Raw genomic sequence first — 26696 nt, forward strand, 5'->3', positions numbered from 1 at the left:
TCTGAGGCCGTGGGAAAAATACAGAAGGAACCCGTCTCCAACTTACAATGCTAAACTACAATTCCCAGCATGCAGGCAAACTCCGTGGTTTCGGTGCACCCTGAAAAAGAAGTCCCTGACTCTCCATTGGCAGCATGAGAAGCGCTATAGTTTACACAAATCCGCGGGTTCTAGCGAGGGCACGCAGGGAGACTGCGCAGATCTCCTCGTCTGAGTTCTATGGCACTCATTGTGAGTACCGGGACTTTAGCCGGAAGGATTTAAGAACCGTTCCACTTCCGGTAACGCCGGAAGCAGTTCCAAGATGGCGACCTCCATAGCGCCTGGGAAGAGTGGATTTCGTAACCAGAAGCAGAAGAACCGAGGTAAGGTGGTGTGAGCACCGTAGCCCGGTGTGGAGGTTCAGTTGCGATGGTGTGACGCCGCCTCGGGTCTGTTCTCTGAAGTTGAGTCGCTATTAAGAGCTGCTTTTTAGGGGTATTGGCCGGGCCTGCGGAACCGTCTGGCGCAGGGGTCCTCAAACTACGGCCCGCGGGCCACATGCAAATACAAATATTGTATTTGTTCCCGTTTTGTTTTTTTACTTCAAAATAAGATATGTGCAGTGTGCATAGGAATTTGTTCATAGTTTTTTTAAAACTATAGTCCGGCCCTCCAACGGTCTGAGGGACAGTGAACTGGCCCCCTGTTTAAAAAGTTTGAGGACCCCTGCTCTATGGTGTCGGTCACGTGTTCCTAATCGCTTCTGCTAAAGGCTCCCAGAGCGCAGGTGTTGCGGACTTCTCTTTGGTAAAATGATGACTAAGAAATTGCGGAGGGCACACCTTAGACGCAGCGATGGCCAAATGAGGGATGCCGTGGGTGTAGGAGAGCGTTTGTATTTGAGTTAGGGCTGATGGTAAAGGACACAGACATGGGTGAGGACATTCAGATTCAGCAGGTCTGGGCTGGAGGCCAACAACTGCATTTCTAACACCTGCAGTTTATGCTCATGCCTATGAACCATATCTTTGAGTCGTATGGATATAAGTTATAGCTATTGGATTTAAGAGGTTCCTAACACCCAGGAGTTTTAATAAATGATATGAAAGATAATTTGTGGCCCGTCAGAAGCATTTTGTTTTAATGAAAGGAGTACCTTTATGTCCCCTTAGGCAACTCACTAATCTTTTTAGACTGAATGTCTTCTATAAAGTGGGAAAAATAATAGTGGTTCTTCCTACCTTTCATAGTTGTTATGAAGAGTATACAGAAATAAGGCTCATGAAAACGATATAGGAAACCTGAAACCCTATGCCAGTGATTATTAACTGAAAGTGTACACCAGGGTATCAGCTTTTTTAAAAATATATATATTTTTTAAATTGATGTCAGAGAGGAAAGGAGAGAGAGGTAGAAACATCAGTGATGAAAAAGAATCATTGATCAGCTGCCTCCCGCAGGGGGATCCAGCCTGCAACCGGGTATGTGCCCTGACCGGAATCGAACTGTGACCTTCTGGTTCATGGGTTGATGCTCAACCACTGAGCCAAGCCAGCCAGGCCAGAGAATTAGCTTTTAAAAATTTTATGCACCTGCATAAACATGCAAACATAGTATATACACACACATACTCAATCTTCACTGCAGGAAAAGTTGAAAGGTTACTTACATTTAGAATCGCCTTGTAAACAAAATGGTATTTGAGTCTTCAGCTCTGACATGGTGTGGTGCAGTGGGAGTTACTTGAGTACCACTGTCAGGTGTATACTAATTAGTGTGGATCCAAGTTGGGTCCTCGCCCTTCAGGCACTTTGCTTTATGCAGCCACGGAAATGTGTACAAGTAGTTTTAATAGTGTGTTGGTAATGATGGAGGCCTGTTCTTTGACTGCTGAGTAATCTAAAAAGCATAGGAAAAGGAAATGCAAAGGGAACTTTGGAAGCTTGTAAATGTATGCGTATAAATGTCCAAAAGTAGGCTAAAATATGATGTGTAATTTTTTCCTGTAGATGAGTCAGAGCTCCTCACTGTACCTGATGGTTGGGGGGATCCAGCTTTTTCCAGAGGACAAACGCAGAGGACTCTTGGGAAGCAGTTTTGCATCTCTGTTCCCAAATACAGAGATTGGCAAAAGTAGGCTCACGGTTTTCATATGGAAAAAGACATGCAGGTTATGATTATTACAATAGCTTTATTAACTCAAAAGAATGTCACAATGAACTGTAAACTTACCCCTGTATAGAGAGGCTTACTTGAAAGAGTGCTGGCCGTTGGTACAGAAAGCCTTGACTGAACATGTATGCACATTTTATGTATTTCTTTGAGATTTTGCTCTGCTGATACCTTTACTTTTAAGTAAGTATTGTATGCTGGTAGATTTTTTTAAAATATATTTTTTATTGATTTCAGAGAGGAAGGGGGAGGGAGGGGGGGGGGGGGAGAGAGAGAGAGAGAGAGAGAGAGAGAGAGAGAGAGAGAGATGAGAGAATCATTGATCAGTTGCCTCCTGCTTGCCCCGTACTGGGGATAGAGCCTGCAACCTGGGCATGTGTCCTGACTGGAATTGAACCATGATTTCTTGGTTCATAGGTTGATGCTCATCTGGCTGGGCTCTCTCTCTCTCTCTCTCTCTCTCTCTCTCTCTCTCTCTCTCTCTCTCTCTTTGGTAAACTCATAGTGATCCAGCCTTATGTTGAATAGTTTATCACTCAGTATATTGAAATATTCTTCAGAATATGTTCACATGTCAAAAAATAGCATTTTTATTTGCTTTCTTGAAATCTGGTTCTTTGTACTGAGAGTTGATGCATAATTTTCCAATTATTGCTTCTTTTCGAACTTATGATAATTTGTTTTTACTTTGTATTTAGCTAACAGAAACCAGCTTGAAAAAAAGTTGGAAAGGGAAGTCTATTCTCACCCTAAGGATAAGATGGTGGATTTGAGTTAGGTCCAGGATAGGGAAGCCATATAGCTTTGCATTTTTACCTTAGATGTTAAATATGGCCTCATATGGATATGGAGATATATATATATTTTAACTAGAGATAATATTTATTGCCCTAACCAGTTTGGCTCAGTGGATAGAGTGTCGGCCTGCGGACTGAAGGGTCCCAGGTTCGATTCCAGTCAAGGGCATGTACCTTGGTTGCGGGCACATCCCCAGTAGGGGGCATGCAGGAGGCAGCTGATCGATGTTTCTCTCTCATCGATGTTTCTAACTATCCCTCTCCTTTCCTCTCTGTAAAAAAATCAATAAAATATATATTTTAAAAATATATTTATTATGTTAAGTACAAAGTATTCTAAAATCAAGTAAGTATAATGGTTTCAATTGCCTGACTTTCTATATTCTCGTATGAAGATAATCAAGCATTCTTTATATTAACTGCCCAGCTTCTTCAACGAGGGAGTTGATAGAATTTTAGAGAGAGATTAATCCATAGTAATTAATGGTTAGATTGGGATAGGCTATATAAGTATCTAAACTGAATTCATTTTTAGGCGGTTGCTTGTTTGCTCTTTTCTTTTTGTAGCATGTTAATGCAACCCTGGACCTGATCAAGGGCCTCATGACTGTACAACAAAGAAGACTTTTGATCCATACATCATCACTAGGGTCAGAGACCTAATAAAACTATTAGCAAGGAGTGTTTCATTTGAGCAGGTAAATTTACAGTTACAGAGATTCTGCTTTATTTGTGCCATTAGAGATGATATAGCACTGCTTCTATCCATCCCTTCCCTTCCTCCATAGAGTTTTCATTATTCTGCTTAGATATCAGTGTGGGCTTTGAAAAAAAAAGTATTTGTAAAGACTATCGGTTGAATATTTCTTTGTTTTTTTTCAAAAGGCAGTATGAATTCTTCAGAATGGGGTTGCATGCGATATCATTAAGTTGTTTAGTAAGAAGTAAAAAAAGATTTGTAAAAAGAGGATCATGGCTTATTGGTCCCAAAGGATCTACAGTGAAGGTACTTTTTATCAGTAGAAAACTTGAGTATCTTCTTTGTCATTAGTTTTTCAGTGTATTTCAACTGAATTTCAACTTATTGTTCTTTTGATGTAGGCATTGGAACTCTTAACAAACTGTTGAATTATGGTTCAAAGAAACACGGTATCAGCCATTGGACTTTTTAGTGTCTTTAAAGAGGTGAGAACGACTTACTATATTTAGTTAATTTTTAGCAGAGAACAAATTAAATAACTTGGTTATTTTTTTTTAATGATTGTATTGTTTTAGAATGTGCTTTGCTTGATTTCTCATTAGTAAATGCTTTATACTTCATGGAATTTGAGGGAGCCATTGCTCCTGGACCCTAACATATTATGGCCAACCTTTGACAATTACAGACATCCATTTCTCAATTAGAGTCTGTACATCATCACTCCTTCCACTACACATTTTAGTTACATGTGCTCAAATATAGTGACTGAACAGATGATGTTATTTGCAGGAATGTATACAGCCAGTTGAGGTCAAATTCAAATTTTCTTTTGTTTGAATTTATTATAATGTTTTCATGAACATTTATTTTAACTTGTTATGAGGAAATCTGCCGAGCAGATACTGTTCTAATTGGCTCCCTTTGATGCTGCTGTCTGGATCTGGCTGTGAGGTCTTGCTTCTTCCTTTCCAGGGCCTTTAATAGAACTCTCTTGGACTTCCTTCTTAGAAATGGTCTGCCCTTTTCTTGTGGGACAACAATAACTTAAATACATTGAATACGTTGTAATTCTATAAAGTGTAAATACGTTACTCAGTTCTTACAACAAATCCTTGAGGTATCTTCATTTCTGCAATGCAAATGAGAAAGCTGGAAGAGGAAAATTAAGTGTCTTTTCCATATAAAGTGGCAGTCCCATTATTTGAGCCCACATATTCTGACTCTGAATCCTGCTCTCTTCCCTCTAAATTGCAGTTGCAGAGTGTTACACTCGTTCTATATGTCACATTTTCGCAGTACAATTGAGTAACATCATTGTACTCAAGGTTGACTATTATGAAAGATCTAGCAGCCACTAAAAGCAGTTGAAGGAACTATTATATTCAATTGGCAGCCACTGCCTGGTTTGTAGGATATTTTGCAATATAGTAATCCCTTTCTACCTTCTGCCTGGCTAATTAAAATCTTTAAAAGTGACTACTTCATTTTTCTTTGCAAATTTCCGGTTTATTTTAGATTATATTGAACCTTTTCTTTTTTTAATTTAACACTCAGATTATTTATGTTAGCCTTTTGAGAGAAATATATCCCTGTGTGCAAAGTTCATGACTGTTTTTGGAAATGTAACCATGGTATACTGAGCTGTTTTATTTATGACAGGTATTTGTTGAACAGTCCAGTTAAATTAGATGATGTTATGGTAAGTTTAAAAGTCTCTATTAGACTGATGTGAAAAAACAATTTTGAGTTACTTTGGTATATTAAAGATAAAGAGAGCTAGTCATGCATCTGATGCCTGTTTTGCATCCTCTTGTGTACCAATGTCTATAAAATTCAAATGGCATTGATTAGGTGGTTGAGTTCTGTTAAAAGGACCTGTAAATACTATCAGATTATTATTTTTATTACCATTTTTATGGGGTATTAAGTGAAGTATATTTTGACCTATAATTTCCTGATTAGTTAATTAAATTAATGAAGCTGGAAAGACTATATGTAATATTCTTCATGAAATGTAATTTTGCCCTGGCCAGGTAGCTCAGTTTTTAGAGCATCATCCCGATAACACCAAAGTTATGGGTTCAAATCCCAGTCAGGGTACATACATATAAGAATCAACCAATGAATGCATAAATAAGTGGAACACCAAATAGATGTTTCTCTCTATATATCTCTGTCTCTATCCCTTTCTCTATCTCTCTCATCAATAATAAACATTTTTAAAAATTTAATTTTTAATTATTTTAGCATGCGAGATGGAAAATTGGCATATTAATGAGTACGTTAAGGTACCAAAATGTAGAAAAGAATATAAGTAAAAATAATATGATTTCAAGTGTGATTTAAGGGGAAAAATGTAGTTGAATCCAGTTAAATCCAGTAGTTGGTTCAGGTAGCTAAATTATAATGCCATTTTTATGTATATGTTCACTAATGTATTTTTAAAGTATTATTATTATTTTCTCTTAAAGACATTTCTAACTTTAGGCTGATGGCAAGTGCTTTATATTTTATAACACTAACTTCCAATTATATCAGTATTCTGAAATTAATTGTACTAAATATATATTCCTTATGTTTCACTTGGTTAAATCTAAAGAAATACACATATTGTGTTTTTTATTTGTCTAGCTTCTATTGAAACTAAAATTGACGTGGCTGCCATCAAGGAAAAGGTTAAGAAAGCAAAGATTAAGAAACTGTGAGCTCTCACAGCTGAAGAAGTTAAGCTTAAGATGGAAGCAGATGAGAAGAAAGAAAAGTAATACACACACACACATACACACACAACCTGAACTAGAACCTACTAAGCTATCTCTTTTTATAAAGGACTTTGAGATACTAGGGCATTAGTTGTCTTATGTGTAAGAAGTAATATTCTAATTATTTTTTTTCTGAATGTGTTTTTCTTTATGAGAGTATTTATATGTATGGCTATTCTTTATAAATATAAATTATTGTATTCTCCATGTGCTTTTTGAACAATGTACTAGAGAGCGGTATATATGTCTTTATGTACATTGCACCTAATCTGTTCTAGGCAGGCTTTGTCTAGCATGATTTTAGGAGTAATTAAAAAAAATTCTTTTTTTCTTTCATTTTTTTAATCCTTACCCAAGGATACTTTTCCATTGATTTTTAGGAAGAATGTAAGAGAGAGGGAAAGACAGAGAGAAACATCGATGTGAGAGAAACACATCGATTGGTTGCCTCCTGCAGGAGCTCTGACCAGGGCTCTGGCCGGGGAGGAGCCTGCAAGGGAGGTATGTTTCCTTGACTGGAATCGAACCTGGGACCCTTTGGTCTATAGGCCAAACCGGCCAGGGCTAGGAATAATTCTTTCGTTTGATGTAAATATTTTTGAAATGTGACTGTTGTAATTATCCAACAAATCGAATATCTGATTTGGTTAAATACCTACAACTATGTCCCAGGAAAACAAACCTGTCCCAGGTTTTGAGGAAAACAAATGCAGAGTTTTCAGTGCTCTCTCTGCAGATAACAAACATTTAGGCTTATTCCTTTCTGTAATCTCATTTTATGTTGTGTTCCAAGATTAAACAACTCATAAGCAAAAATAAAAGCAAGGCCTCTTTAAGTCAAATTCCTTAATTACTACTCTATTCTGAATCCAGAAAAGTGATAAACCAAAAATACCTCAAATTGCAACTGGGTAAACAGATTATTTAGAGTTGAATCAGCATGCAGGAGTTATGAAGAAATGTTTATACTCATGAAGGCCTGTTGACTTATTTAGAATTACTGAAATCTAGCTCCCTCATTTTATTTTATTTTTAATATTTTATTGATTTTTTTACAGAGAAGAAGGGAGAGGGATAGAGAGTTAGAAACATCAATGGGAAACATTGATCAGCTGCCTCCTGCACACCCCCTACTGGGGATGTGCCTGCAACCAAGGTACATGCCCTTGACCGGAATCAAACCTGGGACCCTTCAGTCTGCAGGCCGACGCTCTATCCACTGAGCCAAACTGGTTAGGGCTAGCTCCCTCATTTTAGGTTACTTACTCAAAGTCACTGTGGCAGCCTGAAAACAGTGCTTTTTCATAGAAACATGGAAAGTAAAGGTGAGTTTATCCTGTAGAGTGAGGACTTTGAACATTTTGGTTATGGCTTTACTGAAGCAATGTAATTTTTTCTGGAATGTTTTAAACTTAGAATTATACCCAATTGTTATTTTTAAAACATCTTATACAGATGAGTTTTTAAACTTTTTTTAAAAAAATATTTATTTTATTGATTTCAAAGAGGAAGGGAGAGGGAAGGAGGGATAGAAACATCATTGATGAAGGAGAATCACCGATTGGCTGCCTTCTGCACACCCCCTACTGGGGATTGAGCCTGCAACCCCGGGCATGGACCCTGACCAGGAATCAGAACAGTGACCTCTTGGTTGATAGGTCAATGCTTAACCGCCGAGCAACACTGGCCGGGCAAGTCTGTGAACTGTATTTTTCTGGGTTGTATTTGTCCAAAAGAACTAAATGTTTGTACTTGACCAAGATGGTAATAATAGCAGCCAGGATTAATACTAGTGGACTAACAATGAGAAAGAGAGATAGGGCTCTATTACGTAAATATATCGGCCAGTCTGGATACACAATAGAGTAGTAACCTGTGAAACAAACAGAAAATATCCTCTTAAATGTTGTTTTCATAATGCAGTAACACAATTCACAAAGACTTTAATGAAACAGTTAAGATTTATATACATACGTGTGAGTTTGTCTCGCTGTGTGCTAACTGTAAAATCAGAGAGAAAAAAAAATTAAAAGAGTAGGTACTGGGGAGGCTTTTGTTTTATTTTTAAAAACCAAGTTTCTAATTATAACTGCTAACTGTTGCTTTGACTTTATTGCAGTGATTTTCAAAGGTTACTTTTTAAAGATTTTATTGTACTAACTACTCACTTGATATTTTTAAAGCAACTTTTATATAAACTAAAGTTTTTATGTACCACTACTGTAAATGGAAAATCATTTTACATATTATATCTAACAGATAATGAATCCAATTAAAATAAATATTAAAACATTAAATTTTTAAAATAAAAAATATTAGTAATATTGAGTATGAGCAATTTATTAAAATATTTTCCTGAAAATAAGTTCCTCCTTTAGAAAAATGATGCTGTTTATGATCAGTCAGTAAAAGAGAGACAGTTGCCTCTCTCATCCATTTCATTATGTTGGTAAATTACATATAGGAGCATTTGGCAGTCATAGTCATATCTACTCCTCTCTCTTCACTGAGCTTTATTCAGAATTTGACACTGGAGCACTACGAAGAAAACTTTGCATTTGCCTTAGCCTTCTTGATGCTTTTTTTATAGTCAAGACACCTGTTGACACCAATCCCACTCCAGCTGCTATTGGATTCCTGTGGTAGAACCAAAAAGGATCTGGCCCTCTGGGTACCTGTGAGCATCCCTGGTCATCACACCTGGGCTTTTTCTGTGTTCAGTTACTGTGAAGCTGCTAGACTTCACACAGTTTTCAATAGTGGTGGTTCTGAAGTTTAGTTGTAATTTGATGTGGTTGTGGGAGGAAGTGCATATAGCATTTACCTATGCCTTCATCTTGGCTGGAAGCCTGGGCATATTGTTCTAAAATCTATGGTTTTAACTCCTATGCTATACAACCTAACTTGTAAAACATAATAATTTGCTTTGTAGTGTTGTAGCAACATGAAAGGGAAAATTCAGTAAATATATTGATACTCTGAGAAGAGGTTTGTTGCACTTGGACTACACCTTACCAAGTTCTCCTAACAAAACTGATATGAGTAAAATAAAGAATGCTTGAACCAGGGAGAAAGGACTGGCTCAGAAACCTGGTCAATAAAGTGTTACTGTTCTTGGAGGGAAGATGAGAGTTAACTGTTTACATCAGGAGAAAAGGAACGGGCAGTTTAAAATAATTTTGTAATTTTAGACCTGGAAGGGGCCTTAGAAAACATGTAAGCAGCGGAATGCTTTTGCCAAACAAAATTTATGCAGTTAAACTCGGTCCACTCTGCCCTGCCTCTACTAAGAACCTCACCCCAGCCCTGGAACTCTGGGAGTTCAGTGGGTTACAGATGTGGACACTAAAGTACTACACAAAAGGATTTGCACAACTTCAACAGCTTAATTGAGTTTTCCTTTCTTCACATTATAGGAAAAAGAAATGTGTCTGCAAGAGGAACTTATAAATAAACTCTTGGCCAGTTATGAATTATTTCAAAATTACAAAGCAGAATTTTGCTAGGATGTTTAGTAAAACATCCTTGCAGTTATCTTCATTGGCTTTCTACACCATCCTCATTAAAATATTGTTGTTTTGCTCATTTAAGAAGTGCCCCATTACAGCTTCTTTCATTTATTCTACAGACGAAAATGCAGCCTTGAGTGCCTCGAACAAGTAGTATCACAAAATTCAGAATACTGTTCATTTGGATAGTTTCATTATACAAATTTTTGATCTTGCTGAAATTAGCAAATTTTGGGTCTATAGTTTTCAACACCATAGTCATTTTTGTGTTGTACTAATTAGAGCTAAATAAACAGGATACTAATTGCTTCTTTAAATTTATATTAAACATATAGTGCTAAGACAATAATAAGCCATTGGTTTGATTGCAACCTAATAGCTATTCCTGAAAATAGCTATTAGGATAAAACAAAGGTTTGCATTCTTAACTGTAGAAAGTTACAATCGTTTAAACACATTGTATTATGGGTAGATTGTTTAGATTGTTTCTTTTACTCACCGCACAGATTGTCCAAACAATTGTCATTTTGGGGGCAAGCACTGCAAGTGGATCCTTTTTTATATGGCCAAGTGGGGTAATTTCCTCTATAAAGAAGAAGAAAACTGTCCATTAGGAGAGGTTTGTTGTTGTTGTTGTATTACAATTACAATTTACTATGAATCCTTGACTAAACCCATAAGATAGAAGTCCAGATTCAGAGGGTTGATAAGAGAAGTGGAGAGAAGAAAGCAGAACTGGAAGCCTGTTCACATATAGAATTTACTCTGTGTGCCTGTGTCGTTAACCTGTGTCTTGGTCTACATTATTTAATTCTTAACACTACTCAGGGAGGAAAGTATTTTTATTTCTATTTTATAGATAAGGAAACTAAAGCTCTAAGGATTAAGTAGTTTGCAAAAAAAAACACTATATATATGTATGTGTGTGTATACACACCCACACACAAACACACACATCACAATATATGTCAGAGTCAGAACAAAACCCAGATCGCTCTGGCTCCAGGGCAGTGCTCCCTCTGACTGCCTGGCCCATGTGATCACTGTCATCCAAGCAACTGTCCATCTTAGAAAGAGTGGTGTGACCCACATTGACTCCTCCATCCACAAGCCGCCCTGGTGTTTACTGGATGGGAGCCATTTGGCTAGATAAGCACCTAACAAAAGAAAAGACATGGGGGAATTTCTAAGGGGCAGTTTGTTTTTACATAAAAGATGTGATAGGAATAATAGATAATAATTACTGAGTCTTCCTTGTGAGCTAGACACTGTTCTAAGTCCTAATGAATTAACCTCAGCCCGATGAGGAAGATACAGTTATTTATCCCCATTATATAGCTAGAGGCTGAGCACAGAGTGCAAGTAATTGACCGAGGTCACAGAAAGTGAGAGACTATCCAAACATTTTCTATCCCCGTGAAGATCTGCAGAGAAGCAGTGAGGGGCTGTGCGTTTATTTCAGTGAACTTGAAGGTACACTAGACCTTTTTGGAACTCTGCTTTTAGAAAGAAGTTCTTAACTTTTTATGCCTGGGACCCTTTGGTTGCCTGGTGGGGTCTGTGGACTCTCTTAAAATAGTTGTTTTTTAAATGCATAAAATGTTATAGGACTAGTATAAAGGAAACCAATTAAATTGAAAGTTGTCAAAATGGTAAACATTTGTGATATAGTAAAATATACTTCTCTATTAAATATTAGATAAGATCAAGCAGGGAGCTTAATAGTTATATTAATTTCAAAGTAGTGATGAATAAAAGCTATTTTGAGATGATCTACAGCAACCAGAATAGGATATGAAATATCTGTGATATTTACAAAGATATTGCCAATAGAACGCACAGGTGTTGCTGGTGAAACTGGAGTGTTCCCTTCATTCGTAATGAAATGTTACTTTCAGTAGAGGTTAGTGAAAATAAGATGTTACTTTTTCTAATCCAAGTTCAGGGACTCCCTTCCCCTAATACTATACTTTTACCTCTGAAGTTAACACCCCCTCCTTAGAAACATATTAACATCTTATTTCCCACCCAAAAATATATGTTCTAATTTCGTTGGGCTCCACATTAATTTAGGTTGTTTTGGAAATTAAATTTACCCTCATGCTTACTCTACGCCATGGAAATTAATCAAAGGAATGTAGTAGAAATTCTGATAACAATTATAAAAGATGTCCAAAATGGACATTAATCATCGGAATATCTTTCATCGTTAACACAATACTCATTGAGTGGTTACGTTCTTAATTAAAATCATTTAGTAAAATCATTTATGCTACATTTTTGGTCTAATTGTGCATTACACATGATAAAGGATAGGGGGAAATAGCTGCTTCAAAAATAAGCTAAAAATGAGGCAGTTGCTATTCTAGGGAAGTGGCAGAATTCATCTTGGGAGAAACATGCTGGCAAGGCCTGGATTTGACTAGTTGGGGAGAGATTAAGACAAAGCAACCTAAAGTACTCTGCCCAATAAAGAAGCAGGACGTTTTCCTGTTTCCCTTGGTAGCCTGAGAGATAAAGGATCAGGGCCCTGGGGCTTTGCAAAAGAACAAGATTAACATGAGCAAGGGTCCCCAAAGAAGTGGTGGCTCAAGTATACTGGGTACTATACTGTTTGATAGTCAACATTGTCATGTCCTCTACTGTATTATAATCCTCTCTTCCACAGTCCACTGAGGGAAGTTCTGTTACTCAGCATACCCTTGCTCAGTGCGGCCCAGGGGGGTGAAGGAGAGCGTTGTGTCTGTGTTTGGGATAATACAGATGAGAGAGACCTGAAGCTGCCAGGAGGAGAGAGGGGTCAAAACTGTCCTGAGCAATGGGAAGGAGGTGAGGGTGTGCCTCAGAGCGGGAGGACAGGCGTGGCTGTGAGGAGCAGGGACTCTGGAACAGCACAGACTCCGGAGCCAGACGGCCAGGGCAGAGCCTGGCTCTGACACTCCCTAACTGAGGGACCTCAGCTGGCGGTTCACCCTTCGGTGCCTCAGTTTTCTTAACTGCAAAGGGGGTGGTAACAAGCTGCCTCACAGTCTGTGAAGATTACATGGTTACTTAGAGCAGTGCTCAGAGCATGAGGAGCAGAGTGCAAGCACAATGACCTGGGACACGCGCATGGTATCTCTTTAAGTAAAAAAATAGCAAGCATGTATTTCCACAATCTCAGTTTTCTAAATAGGTGTATGACGCATACACAGGCATACTTAAACTTTAAAGGAAGTCAGGGGAGAGGTCATGTGTCTTACGTTTTCTAAAAGAAGACATTGTAATCATTTTAAAGAAGAATTGTCAAAAGTAAATGAAATAAGTTATGTACGTTGAGACATTCAAATCAGAGTTATTTTTATTTTGACAATTGTGCAAAATTTCCAAGTTTTAAATAAACCAATAAATATAAAGTAACACCAATCCTCTTATTTTGTGGTGCTATTACCATATCCAATTAATCTGTGTCCCTGAAAGCATTTTAGTCTTGCAACTGTTAAAAATGTACATATGTATTTATGTAGTATTTATAAAGGGTGTATACACACCCCACAAAATGTACCAGAATGTGAATGCAGTAGATTTCTAGGCAGAGGAATTAAGGTTAATATTACTATCTTTCTATACACTTATTTCAATTTTCTTAAAGTGAAAATAAATACTTTTTTAAAATAGAATTAATTTTTTTTTTTTTTTTTTTTTAGAAAGAGGTTGATTTGAGCACTTACGCTGGTCCGTAGTTGCATATAAAATGTGCAGCATTAGAAAACTGTAAGCCGGTAATTTTAGGACAGAATTGTACTGCACAGCCAACTTTGTAACTGTCTGCCCACACAACCTGAAAGAGAGTGAGAGAGATAGAAAGCAAACATTTGATTGTGATTAGGCCTTCATAAACGTGGTGAGGTATAGTCACTCTAGTAAGGTAGAACATTTATACCACCACGGAAGTTGTAGGTGCTCAGAACTCAGGTGGAAACAAGAATTGTAAATTATTATTATTCGGGGGGGGGGGGGTGTCTGTGTGTGAAATATATAAAGAATAACATCATTTTTGACAGTTGGCGCAATGAAGAAATAAAGGGTCACAGGATAGGGAGTGACTGAGGGAGGAGGAGGCTGCTTTAACTTGGGTGTTCAGGGCAATGTCTGGGTGGTGGCATTCCAGCTGAGACCCGAGGAGGAGGAGGAGGCAGCCCTGAGGAGGACCATGCAGGCCAGCTGTGCGAGGAGGAAGAGGCCCTGTGCAGGAGGAGCTCGCAGGGCGAGGCCCTGAGTGGAGAGCGGCTGGGAGAGAACAGCTGGGAACTAATGGTGAGGGGGAGGGGGGAGGGGGGAGGAGCTGCAGAGGCAGCGAAGGCAGAGGCAGAAGAGCAGGTCACGGGGAGTCTTGTATGTATGTGAGTCATGGGCCTTTTTCATGTCCTGGAAAGATCCCTTTGGTTGTTCTGAAGTAAATGGACTGAGAAGAGCGAGGGAAGTAGGCGGGCGGGAATGTGGGAGGCTATCTCGGTGGTACAGAAAAGAGAAGTTCACACTTGGATTGTGGAGTGGAGTTCCTGAGAACCGATCAGGCTCATGGTTCCGGTTAGATGGAAAGCTGATAGGATTTCCTTTTGCTTTGAGTGTGGGGTTAAGAGGAAAAGACACAAATCAAGTTAATGTTTTAGGCCCGAGCAGCATTTACTGAGATGGGGAGAATCACCAAGGAGGAGGATGGGTGGTTGCACGGGTGGGGTTCTGTCCATGTCATGGGAGTGTTCAGAAGCCTATCAAATGTCTGAGTGCAAACTGAGTCTCTGCTGGATAGAACCATCTGCAGCGCAGAGACGCAAATCTGGAAGACATGTGACTGGATCAGACCACACAGACCAAGGTAACAGAAAAACAAGTGAGAGCTGGGATCAAGCACAGCCGCCAGCCAGGAGGTTGAAAGGAGAGGTCAGTAACACAGGGAACCAAGAACAGAGCCAGCTTCAGGGAGAGGGGGCCCTGTGACCAGAGGGCTGCATTCTTGGTTTAATTCAATGCTGTCACACGTTTTAGTACCTTTCCTGATACTTCCCCCCTTATTTTTGAACAAGGACTTCACAGATTCATTTTGTACTGGGTCCCACAAATTCCATAGCTCATCTTACCATAGTGTTTGGTGTCCCAGAACCTAAAGAAAAAAGGTATCTGGAGCCAAGCCAGCCATTAAAAGTACTTTTTTTTTTTTTTTTTTACAGTGATACCATATTGCATTTTAAATTACTTTTACTCAAAAATTTTCAAACTCTGTGACAAGAGCTGTGCTGAATATGGGGGATGCAAAAGTGAATGGGCTGGAGCCAGTGGGAGCCTTCACAAAATGCCAAGGAAAGCCGTCATCACATAGGGTTTCATGCTGTGCAGGGGAAGCAGAGGGTGCTCAGGGGGTATATAGCATGGGGCCCTGCCACTCCCCCCCCCCCCCCCTCATTAGTGAGGTGGAGCTGGAGCTGAAGCTGGAGGAGTGGGTCTGAGAGAGCCGGGAGAAGTCTTCCAGCAGAGGGCAGCATCCCTGTGAACCCAAGGTGAGAAAGACAAGGCCATTGAGGCTGCAGAAAAAGATCAAGTTTAGGTGAAAAAAATCAATAATAAAAACCACTCCCTGGGGAGCGAGTATAGGGTGAGGGAAGAGGGGAGCTGAGAATGGAGTCTGAGCTTCGCCAAGGTTCAGTGGTGGGGTAGGAGGCTCATAGGGCCTTCCTTTACCTCTATAACTTGTTTCTTAAGCCCATTTCTTCTACAAATAACTTCTTCTCCCTCTGTGATTTTCCAAATAAATGTTCTCTTATAGTTTGTAAAGAAAAAGGGGTGCTGGATTTTATCAAATGCTTTTTCTGCATCTATTGATATGATCCTGTGGGTTCTATACTTCAATTTCTTTATGTGATATCACGTTTATTGATTTGTGAATAGTGTACCAACCTTGCATCCCCAGAATAAATCCCACTTGACTGTGGTTTATGATCTTTTTAATATGTTTCTGGATCTGGTTTGCTAACATTTTCTTTTTTAAAAAATTTTTATTTTATTGTTTAAAGTATTACAGATGGTAGTACATATGTACTCACCGGCACATGCCCCCCCCCCCCACCCCGCCCAGTGTCTTGTGTCCATTGGTTATGCTTATATGCATGCATACAAGTCCTTCAGTTGATCTCTTACCTGCCCCCCCACCCCCCGCCCCGCACAGCACTCAACACTCCCCAGCCTTCCCGCTGTAATTTGACAGTCTTGCTAACATTTTCTTGAGGATTTTAGCATCTATGCTCATCAGATATATTGGCCTATAATTTTCTTTCTTTGTTGTGTCTTCATCTGGTTTTGAAATTAGGATAATGCTGGCCTTGTAAAATGAGCATGGGAGGTCCTCCTTTTCTTGAATTTTTTGGAATAGTCTGAAAAGGATGGTTGTTAGCTCTTCTTTGAATGTTTGGTGAAATTAACCTGTGAAGCCATCTGGTCCAGGACTTTTATTTGTAGGGAGTTTTCGATCACTACTTCAATTTCACTGGTTGTAAGCTGTCTGTCTATTCAGACTTTTGTATTCTTCCTGATTAAGTTTGGAAGGATGTATTTTTCTAGGAATTTATCCATTCTGCCTAGGTTGTCCAGTTTGTTGGCATATAGTTAGTTGTCATAATATTTTCTTACAGTCCCTTGTATGTCTTTGGTATCAGTTGTTACTTCTCGTTCATTTCTGATTTTATTTATTTGGGTTCTCTCTCTCTTTTTGTTTTTTCTTGATGAATCTGGTTAAAGGTTTATCAATCTTGTTTATTTTTTTCAAAGAACCACCTCTTGGTTTCATTGATTCTTGTATTTTTTACCCTTTGGTCTTGGAGAAATTTCTTCCAGGGTTTTTGTATGTCAAGTATTCCTAATCTTTGGGTCTTCCCCTCTTTTCCTCCCCCCCCCCGCCCCCCAGTATCTTTAATGCTTTAAGCCAGCAGTTCTCAACCTGTGGGTTGCATCCCCTTTGGGGGTCGAACGACCCTTTCACAGGGGTCGCCTAAGACCATCGGAAAACACATATATAATTGCATATTGTTTTTGTGATTAACCACTATGCTTTAATTATGTTCAATTTGTAACAATGAAATTGGGGTCACCACAACATGAGGAACTGTATTAAAAGGTCACGGCATTAGGAAGGTTGAGAACCACTGCTTTAAGCTATTCTTTATTCTACTTTCTTTTATATTTCGGTTATATTTTTTCTAGGAGTATACAAATGTCAGTTAGTATTTATTTTGTGTTTTAGATGGTCTCTTTTTTAAAAAGTCAGGTTGTAATGAGCATGTAGTAAGAGCCATCCTTTTTATGTGTACAGTTCCAAGAATTTTGTCAAAAGTATATATTCATATAGAAGATCTAGAACATTTCCATCACCCCAAAAAGTTTCCCTGTGCCCTTTATAGTGAGGCACTATCCCACCCTCCATCCCTAGCAACCACTAATTTGTTTTTTTGCCTATGTGTTTTTGCTTTTTCCAGAATTTTACACAAATTGGATCATTTTGAATGTAGCTATTGAATCAGGCTTCTTTCATTTAGCGTAAGCTAAATTTCCAGATTCATTCATGTTGTTGAGTCCATTAGTAGCCACTCCCTTTCATTGCTGAGTAATATTTGTTGAATGGACACACCACAGTTAGTGTGTCCATTCAAGTTGGTCTTTTAATAAAAGCTTCCTGGGCATCCAGATTCTGGGCTTAATTTCTGGAGCGACAAAGTCCAAGTTCATCTTCCAGCTCATACACTCACTGTGTGCTTAGCTTCCTCATCAATTAAATGAGAATAGCACCACTTCACAGGCTTATTTTGACATTTTAAATGGGCTAATAAGAAAATGCTTAGAACAGCTTCTGGTACATAGCAAGCACTCAGCAAATGTTCATTTTTAATTCTCTTATAACTAATTTTTTCTGCTTTAAAATTTCTGAAACTTTTTTATTGTCAGATTCCTATTGCATGCTTTTTTTTTTTGTCTTTTAATATGGCAGACAAAAAAAATAACTATAAAAAAAAATAAAGCTACTCATTGAGAATTTACCCAGTGCCAGGGTAATGTTAAGCACTTTACATGCAACATCATGTTTAACCTCGTAACCAGTCAATAAATAGGTACTGCCCTGATTTCTATAGATGAGCATTGACCTAATTTGCTTGACCTGGCAGTACTGTGAGGACAGTCCATGCCCCAAGCAAAAGGCCTTCAGTGTGCTTCCCCTTTTAGCAGAACCAGGAAGGACTCTCTTACCTTTCTTACAAAAACACGGCATTTGGGGAACTAAGTAGGGGCAGGCATGTCTCTCCCTTCTGGCTAACAACCCCTTCCCACCACCCTCCCCTTTCAATTCTCAATATGAGTCCATCTGGCTCATTACCAGGGGTACGGTAACCTTGTAACATATGAAAAGCTAGAAAAACTGGGAAACATGTCACAGTTCCTTTGTTTCTGTGAGAGTAAAAAATGACAAAAATTTCTAGAGGGTTGGGGTGGGGTGGGGAAGGACATAAAAACAAAAATGAGACCAATAGAGGGCATCCTCCGCACTGTCAAACCTAAGCTGCTGCCCTGCCCAGATACGGAAGTCAAACTATTTTCAGACTTTACAAAGCTGAACTGTCAGCAACAAAATATATAATGTAAATACTCTGCCATATTATTATGCCAAAATTCTTCCACAAGACAAATCATCTTTCATGAAGACAGCTAACGTGGTTAGCATTTTAAGAAGTATCATACCTTTGTGAGGTAATAATGGGTCTGAATCTATTGTCTTTATACAATCACCCTCCACAAGCCCAAATCTGAAAATAGCTTGCTTTTTATTAATAGAAGATGACAATAAGTGGGAGGTTATAATATCCACTTGAGGTCGTTCCAAGCATGAATTTAAAATGGCAACTGAGTAGTCTTGACTCTCCCAGCGAGGTTTTGTGAAGCTGAGCCTTCTTCCAATATAATTGGTGGAAACCGTCTCATGGAAGAAATGCACGCTTTGTTCAGTGCATACTAAATACTAGTACCTTACTAGATAATTTACAGGCATTGTATTATTTAATCTTTACAACATACCTGGTATTTGAATCCCAGCTCTTCTTCTGACTAAATGACATTGGGAAAACAATTTCTTAACCTTTCTGAGGCTGTGTATTCATATATGGAGATTAGTGTTTCTCTCATAGGTTTGTAGTGAGAATTGAATGAATGAGATCTTAGACATAGAGAACTAAGCACCACGCTCACTTAAAAAGTAATTGCTGCCTGGCTGACATGGCTCAGTGGTTGAGTATTGACCTATGAACCAGGAGGTCACGGTTCGATTCCTGACCAGGGCACATGCCCAGGTTGGGGGTTTGATCCCCAGTGTGGGGTGTGCAAGAGGCAGCCGATCAATGATTCTCTCTCATCATTGATGTTTCTATCTCTCTCTCTCCCTCTCCCTTCCTCTCTGAAATCAATAAAAAATATATTTTTAAAAAGAGTAATTGCTGGTGGTGCATCTTCCCAGACCCAGGGGGTTCCTGGACATGCTTCCCAGAATGAGGGTCCCTCTTCTGAAGAGGGGGTAGGATGTCTCTTACAGAGAACAGGTTAGGATCACTCAGCTTGGGCTCTGACACCTGTATGCAATGGAGTGGGTTTTAGTGTGTCCAAAATATTAGCCATTCTTTCTCCCCCTGGATGTAAAGGGAAAATTTACAAGTAAGCTCAGTTAATTTGGGGAGGGCCATCTCTAAAATCTCAGGTCTATATGATATGAAATCAAGTTTTGACTTTCTGGGATGATAGACATGGAGTGTCTTACCTTGCATTGTTTAAGAGTCTTTTGCCAATATATCAGCCTTTTGATCTCTAAATATTTGGTGTGCTAAGCTACTGGCCCTTCTTTTGAAGTACCAGGCTCATTAGTACAGATTGTCCACCTTCCATACCTTCTTAATATTGCTTGGTGTTCTCTTCCCTCTCCTCTCACTTAGTTTTCAAGAATGAGCTTATATGTTTCCTGCTGTGTGAACAACTCCTGTGTCTCCACACCTCCCTTTGGCCAGATAAGCTGCTCTGTCCTCTTTGCTCAAGGGCACTCTGTCAGTTTCTCCAAATTGCACTAGCTGCACACTGTTTGTTATATGTCCATTTACACATATGCCTCTCTTCAAAGAAGGTCAACTCCTAAGGGTCAGGGCCATTCCCTGCTGAGTCCTTCACTCCCTAGCTCACTCCCCAGTTCTCCTCATTCCTACTTCTGCCTAGTAAAGCATTAGCACATAAGTTGTTGTCTCAGGTTCTGTTTTTTAGGAACTTGGACTAAAACATATGACCAGTGCCTTACAAAGTGCCTGGTGTAGGGTAAAAGCTTAAACACTGCTTGAAAGAGAATTGGCATCCTCAAACTGACAATTATTTCTGGAGATTTAAATACTATCATGCACCCTGGCTGGTGTTGTTCAGTGGTTAGGTTCCCTATCTAAGGCTTTACCTGGGTTGTAGGCATGATCCCTGTCCCTGGTCAGGGAGCGTGTGGGAGGCAACCAATTGATGTATCTCTCACATCAAAGTCTCTCCCTCCCTCCCTTCTACTTTCTCTAAAACTCAATGGCAAAAATATCCTCAGGTGAGGATGAATTAGATAAATAAATAACTAAACAAACAAATACAAACACCATAATGCATAATGTTACCAAGTACCACTTGTAGGCAATCTGGATTTAGCTTTCTTGTCCTGTAGGACTTGTAGGAACCCAACAAAATTAATTCCCTGGTTAATTTTATTTGTAAACATAAACCAAAATTGACTTCAAAAAAAACAACTAAAAGACAAAACGGACATCATCCAGAACCACAGGAAGGCTAGCCAAGTGGAAATTCTACAACTAGAAAGAAAGAGAAAAGCTCACTGAGACTCAGAGGAGGTGTGGAAGTAAAGTGCAGAGGTATGGAGGTGCACGCGAAAAGGGCTGGCAGCTGAGGACGCGGCTGTCTTTTTCAATCGGGAGGGAGACACAAGCTCCCGACTGCTCTGAACTCCACTTCTGGGCGAGTCTCTGGGGACCCGGACTCATATGGGAAGAAACTGGACTTCTGGCAGCGGGCAGAACTCAAGGACGGCTTTCTCTCAGAGGTGCTTGCAGCGATTACCTCGGAAGAGTGAGACCCGGGTCCTCTTAGGGCAAGGCTGAGGATCAGCCATAGCTGTTTGCTCTGCCCTGTTGATTCCCTGAGACCCCACCCCATCCAAGCTGTGTGCAGAGGCTTTTGCATATGAATGGCCTGGCCTTTTGCAATCTAAAATTACCTAACTAACTGCAGCTGGGTCTGAGACCCAGAACATCCAAAAAGAAGGCCCAAGGCCCCACAGCAGCTTGCATTGCTTCACAGCTGGGCCTCATCTAGGCACCTCCAAACTCCAAACAAAGAAAAGGAATTAGCACCTCCTTAGAGAGCCAAGAGCCAGTGGACCCAGTGGTCAGAGTGGGACCATCCAGATTACAACTCCTCAGATCCATAAGGGACACACTCAGGGGGCAGACTCAGTGAGCACCAAAGCCCCACTGAAGCAAGTCTTGCCCCTAAGGGTGTCTCCAGCACAGAAGTCCTCCCACTGTAGGCACAGCGGATTCTCACAGCCAGTTAGCCTCGAAGTCAATTCCTCCCAATGATACCAACAACAATCAAGGCTTAACTACAACAAGACTGTGCACAAAGCCCACAAAGGGGTGCACCAAGAGTGTCTACCTCAGGTAATTGGGGAGGCTGAGCCACTGGGCCCTATAGGACACCTAGCACACAAAGCCACTCTGTCAACACAGGGAAGCAGCCAAAATGCAGAGACAAAGAAACAGGTCACAAATGACAGAAATGGAGGAAAGCAAGCTACTGGATATAGAGTTCAAAATCATGGTTATAAGGTTTTTCAAGAATTTTCTAGAAACCACTGATAAATTTAGTGAGACCCTCGAGGATATGAAAAAGAACCACCTAGAAATTAAGCATACACTGACTGAAATAAAGAATATTATACAGAGTTCCAACAGCAGACTAGAGGATCGCAAAAATCAAGTCAAAGGTTTGAAATACGAAGAAGCAAAAAACACCCAACCGGAAAAACAAAAAGAAAAAAGAATCCAAAAATATGAAGATAGTGTAAGGAGCCTCTGGGACAACTTCAAGCGTACCAACATCTGAATTATGGGGGTGCCAGAAGAAGAGAGAGAGCAAGATATTGAAAACCTATTTGAAGAAATAACGACAGAAAACTTCCCCTACCTGGTCAAAGAAATAGGCTTATAAGTCCAGGATGTGCAGAGAACCCCAAACAAAAAGAATCCAAAGAGGACCACACCAAGACAAATCATAATTAAAATGCCAAGAGCAAAATACAAAAGGAGAATCGTAAAAGCAGCAAGAGAAAAACAGTTAGTTACCTACAAGGGAGTACCCACCCATACGGCTGTCAGCTGATTTCTCAACAGAAACTATGCAGGCCAGAAGGGAGTGACAAGAAATATTCAAAATGATGAATACCAAGAACCTACAACCAAGATTACTTTACCCAGCAAAGCTATCATTCAGAATTGAAGGTCAGATAATGAGCTTCACAGATAAGAAAAAGCTAAAGGAGTTCATCACCACCAAACCAGTATTATATGAAATGCTGAAAGGTATCCTTTAAGAAGATAAATAATTGATGAGCAGAATAAACTGGTGAATATAACAGAATCAGGGGCATAGAAAGGGAGTGGACTGACAATTCTTAGGGGGGAAGGGGTGTGGGGGTGCGGGAAGAGACTGGACAAAAATCATACACCTATGGATGAGGACAATGGCAGGGGTAAGGGCAGAAGGTGGTGTGGGAACTGGGTGGAGGGGAGCTATGGGGGGAAAAAGAGGAACAACTAATAATCTGAACAATAAAGATTTAATTAAAAATAATAAATAAATAAATAAATATAAACCAAAATTGATGGTTTATGGAATAAATTTAGGGGAACCTTACTTATTTTCCAAGAAATGGACTTAATGCTACTGATGACTTCATAGCCCCTCTTTGCTTACAGTATGAAAATCTCACTGAAATCTGTCCTGTCCTTCTCATCACACAATCATAACCTCTTTGTAACTGTGCTTAACTTGTTTTACCTATAACAATACCAGTGAAGTCAAAGGCTTTATGGAGCTGAACTGTATTAAGAGTTTTTCTAATAACATTTGCTCTTTAAAAACTCTTGCTAGGGCCCTAACCGGTTTGGCTCAGTGGACAGAGCATTGGTCTGTGGACTGAAAGGTCCCAGGTTCGATTCTGGTCAAGGGCATGTACCTTAGTTGCGGGTATATCTCCAGTAGGGGGTGTGCAGGAGGCAGCTGATCGATGTTTCTAACTCTCTATCCTTCTCCCTTCCTCTCTGTAAAAAATCAATAAAATACATTAAAAAAAGAAAAACTCTTGTTAGGAATGTTTTTGCCATCACACCTCATTTCAACACATTCTTGCTCATTCAAACCTGTCCAACATAGATTAAGTCCCTTTAGTTCTGGCTGAACAAGGACTGCCAGGAAATAGATATAAGTAAACAGAACATGTCCAGCAGGCAGACAGCTTGAGTGGAGTGGGGTGGGGTGGGGTGCGGTGCGGTGGGGTGTGGTGGGGGTGGAGGGTTTGAGCATAAAAGAAAAAAAGAGAGAGAACTCATGAACATGGACAACAGTGTGGTTATTGTGGCAGGGGGAGGGGTGTAGAAGAGAGCATAGAGGGAATAAATGGTGATGGAAAAGTAAAATAAAAAAGAAACACACACACACACACACACACACACACACACACACACACACGTGTCCAGTCCAGAAAGTAGCCTATGGAGAAGACTTCGGAAGACGCTACCTAGGAACTTCTTCCCATAAAGTTGCCAACTGGAGTTAGGGTTAGGGAGCTAAAACCAGCTTGAGTGAAAAACGGAACAAAACAAAAAAATCTCAGTGGGAGGCTCTGAATGTCTCTTTGGGACTAATACTATCGATTTGGGGGCAGAAAAGACACAGCATTGTTTATCCTGTGGCTTTTGGTTTGCATGTTGGTGTCTCTCTAGGGGCTGTAACTTGTTTTTTTCTCCTTTTGTGACACTTGATAAGCTCTCGATCCACGTTTGAAAGAATTGGAGGATACAAAAGCATCAATTCTCATTGATGCTTCTGTCTGAGAGGCTCATTTCTCCCAATTTTGTAGTTCCAAAACAACGGTCTCACCTTTCACAGAGCTCTCGTACTTGACCATCCACTCTTAAGGCCCTGTGATTGCTTACAAATGGGATAAAGCCGCACGGGAAGAGAGCTGTTATCAAAATTATTCCAAGCCAGGGTGGGCCTGCCCATGTCACGAAACTGTCCAACAGTGTCCACGAAACTGCTCAACCACCAACTCTGCTATTGGACTCTGTTCCATTTATTTATTTTTAAGAGGAAACCTGTAACCCCGACTCTGTCATATTGACAGCTGTACTAGCTTCCTGTATATTTTCTTAACACTTGGTTCCAGTTTTGTCCTCACCCATGAAAAGATGGTCTCAAGAGAACACAGCGCAGATCCTTACCTGAGTGTAATGGCCACAGACCTTGCTGCACCTCCGAGTCTTGAAGTCATAGTATTCAACTTCATTGTACCAGCTTGTGATGGCTGAAGACACAGAAAAGATGGACTGAGTCCCACTCCAGATGTTTTCTCCCAGTGAAGTGAAATTTGGGTGCAGCAGGTGGGGTGTCTTCAGCTGTACGTTATGTGAAAACTGGCATTTTCTTGCCCACGCTTTCGCCGTTTGGGCTAGTACTGGGTCCCAGGTCTGCGAAAACAAATATGAAACAACAAGAGGGTCAAGAATGGAACCTATTTATGTAAGAATGTAACTGGAGTGAGCAAAGGGGGAATTTAAATGGGGAATGAGGTGTGAGGACAGGAATAGAGAAGGAACCACTGCACATGGTCCTCTATAGAAGCATGGTCTTCAAGTAATAACTAGGGCTACTAGGAAACACGAGCATCTAATTTTGTGGAATTTAGCATCTGGGTGATTGACACAGACCAACATCTCACTGAAGATCTATTACAGGTTGCCCTGGCTATCCGAAAGTAGGGCAGACCTATGGACACTTCGGTTAGCCAAAATCGGTGTAGAGCGAAAAAGCAATGACCTTGGGACACATCTTGCTAATGATGCACCAAGTAAGTGGAAATAAAGCACAAATGCCCACAGACACAGGTCAAACCTTGACGCTGTGACGCTGATGTCGCTCCTGGGAGGGGCTTGCTCAGGGTGCAGCGGCCTCTGAACAGCTGGGAAACCAACACTGAACACTCCTTCTGCTTTTCACTTGTTTTTCATAGAAGGGAAGACCCTCTTCAGGTATCTTTCAGTTGGAGAAAACAGGTAGGGATGTAGGTCTTTTTGTAAAGCAAAGTGGCATAAAGAGAACTTTCTAAAAGCAAGAAGTATCCGTAGGTGCAAAATATTGTGTGCTGTTTGACGTCTTTTAGAAAATGTAATAACCTCAATATTTGACATCTTAAGAGCTCAGAAAGGTTAAAAACCAGCTCAAAGCCACAGAACTGGGATTCAAACCCAAACCAGTGAATCAAAATCTGATGTGTCCCCATATTCCATTTGCTGTTTTCCTGAGAAAGTCAGTACTCTGCTGGCCACAAACAGTTACACTTAGAGCCCAAAACAAACACAAAACCCTCACGAAAATTAAAAGGGAACAAAAGACAAAAAGAGAAGTGCAATCTATCCATGCCCTGAGGAAAGGAAGTGACCAAAGAGAACTGAAATGTATTTGCCCAGTTGTTGACAGACAGCTACACCGAGTTTGTTTTGATCACAGACTGTAAATTTACTGAGCACATTAATGACAATGAAAAAAACACACAACACAAACAAACAACAACAGCCAGGGTGACCAAGGATTCCCCCTCCAAAAATTAGCGCACATCAGTTGTTTTTGACTGACTTACGCCACAAACACTGATATTTGCCTTACCATGTACAGCATGTCACTGGCTGCCGGCTTCACCTCTGATCGGAGCTTGTTATGAATGCGAACACAGTCTTTGATAAATGCTTCATTGTCGATATCTGGTAAACTGTTTGCTGAATACGAGTAACTGGAGACCACAGAAACCGTCCAGGCTGTCAGAGCAAGGGTGACTCGCATGCTCGGGCATCTGGCGCGGAGCCACCGCAGGTTCTGCCTGTGCGCGTCTGGGTTTTGCAAAGCACAGCCCACTCCCGCTTGGGGAAGTGGCAAAGCAGAACACGAGTGACAAGTTTGAAGATATGGGTTTCTCCATATATGGCTTGCTGCTTTTAACCCTGTTTTCAGTGGTTCTCAGTGCACCTATTACAACACAGATTTTTATGAGGCTGAGTCAGACTTTTGTCTGAGTTGGGGGATATTTCCAAAGGAAACTCTGGAATCTCCAGAAATAACAGTTTCAGTTTTTACAGAGGTTCTGCCGGTTAAATAAAAACATATCTCTTACTTGTAGAAATGTTTTTTAAAAACTTTTCTGGGGGGCCCTGGCCAGTGTGGCTTAGTAGGTTGAACATCATCCCTTGCACCAAGAAAGAGGTCCCCAGTTCAATTCCTGGTGGGGGAACATGCCAAGGTTTCAGGTTCGATCCCCAGTAGGGGGCGTGCAGGAGGCGGCTGATGGATGTTTCTCCCTCTCCTTTCCCCTCCCTCTCTTATAAAACATATTTTTTTAAAA

At 40.1% G+C, this 26696-nt stretch overlaps 1 protein-coding gene and 1 long non-coding RNA gene across 4 annotated transcripts; one reads left to right on the top strand and one right to left on the bottom strand.

Annotated features, from left to right (window-relative positions):
• Positions 1–209: 209 nt before the first annotated feature.
• LOC118651469 lies at positions 210–6618 on the top strand. 3 transcript variants are annotated; one of them, XR_004966250.1, is made up of 6 exons: positions 210–365; positions 1992–2152; positions 3519–3649; positions 3837–3957; positions 4053–4136; positions 6283–6618. It is a non-coding gene; the product is annotated as an uncharacterized LOC118651469 (long non-coding RNA). The 3 variants fall into 3 exon arrangements; XR_004966252.1 differs by having other exon boundaries at positions 1992–2115; XR_004966251.1 differs by lacking the exon at positions 1992–2152 and having other exon boundaries at positions 223–365.
• Positions 6619–7982: 1364 nt separating this feature from the next.
• GLIPR1 (GLI pathogenesis related 1) lies at positions 7983–26242 on the bottom strand. Its single transcript, XM_036299414.1, has 6 exons — positions 25967–26242; positions 24526–24771; positions 13633–13742; positions 10422–10507; positions 8388–8414; positions 7983–8286 (listed from the first exon to the last, which is right to left on the bottom strand). The coding sequence occupies exons 1-6, from the start codon at positions 26138–26140 to the stop codon at positions 8045–8047; spliced, it is 885 nt and encodes a 294-aa protein (XP_036155307.1). The 5' UTR covers positions 26141–26242; the 3' UTR covers positions 7983–8044.
• Between the last annotated feature and the right edge of the window lie 454 nt (positions 26243–26696).

The sequence above is a fragment of the Myotis myotis genome, unplaced genomic scaffold, assembly GCF_014108235.1.
Source record: "Myotis myotis isolate mMyoMyo1 unplaced genomic scaffold, mMyoMyo1.p scaffold_m19_p_3, whole genome shotgun sequence".
Classification (NCBI taxonomy): domain Eukaryota; kingdom Metazoa; phylum Chordata; class Mammalia; order Chiroptera; family Vespertilionidae; genus Myotis; species Myotis myotis.

Excerpts from the sequence above, each read along its gene's own strand:
- GLIPR1 (XM_036299414.1), bottom strand. The coding sequence starts at position 26,140 with ATGCGAGTCACCCTTGCTCTGACAGCCTGGACGGTTTCTGTGGTCTCC. Across the intron at positions 24,772-25,966 it reads CCAGTGACATGCTGTACATG|ACCTGGGACCCAGTACTAGC; the intron begins GTAAGGCAAATA and ends TTGTTTTCGCAG. Across the intron at positions 10,508-13,632 it reads ATATGCAACTACGGACCAGC|AGGAAATTACCCCACTTGGC; the intron begins GTAAGTGCTCAA and ends TCTTCTTTATAG.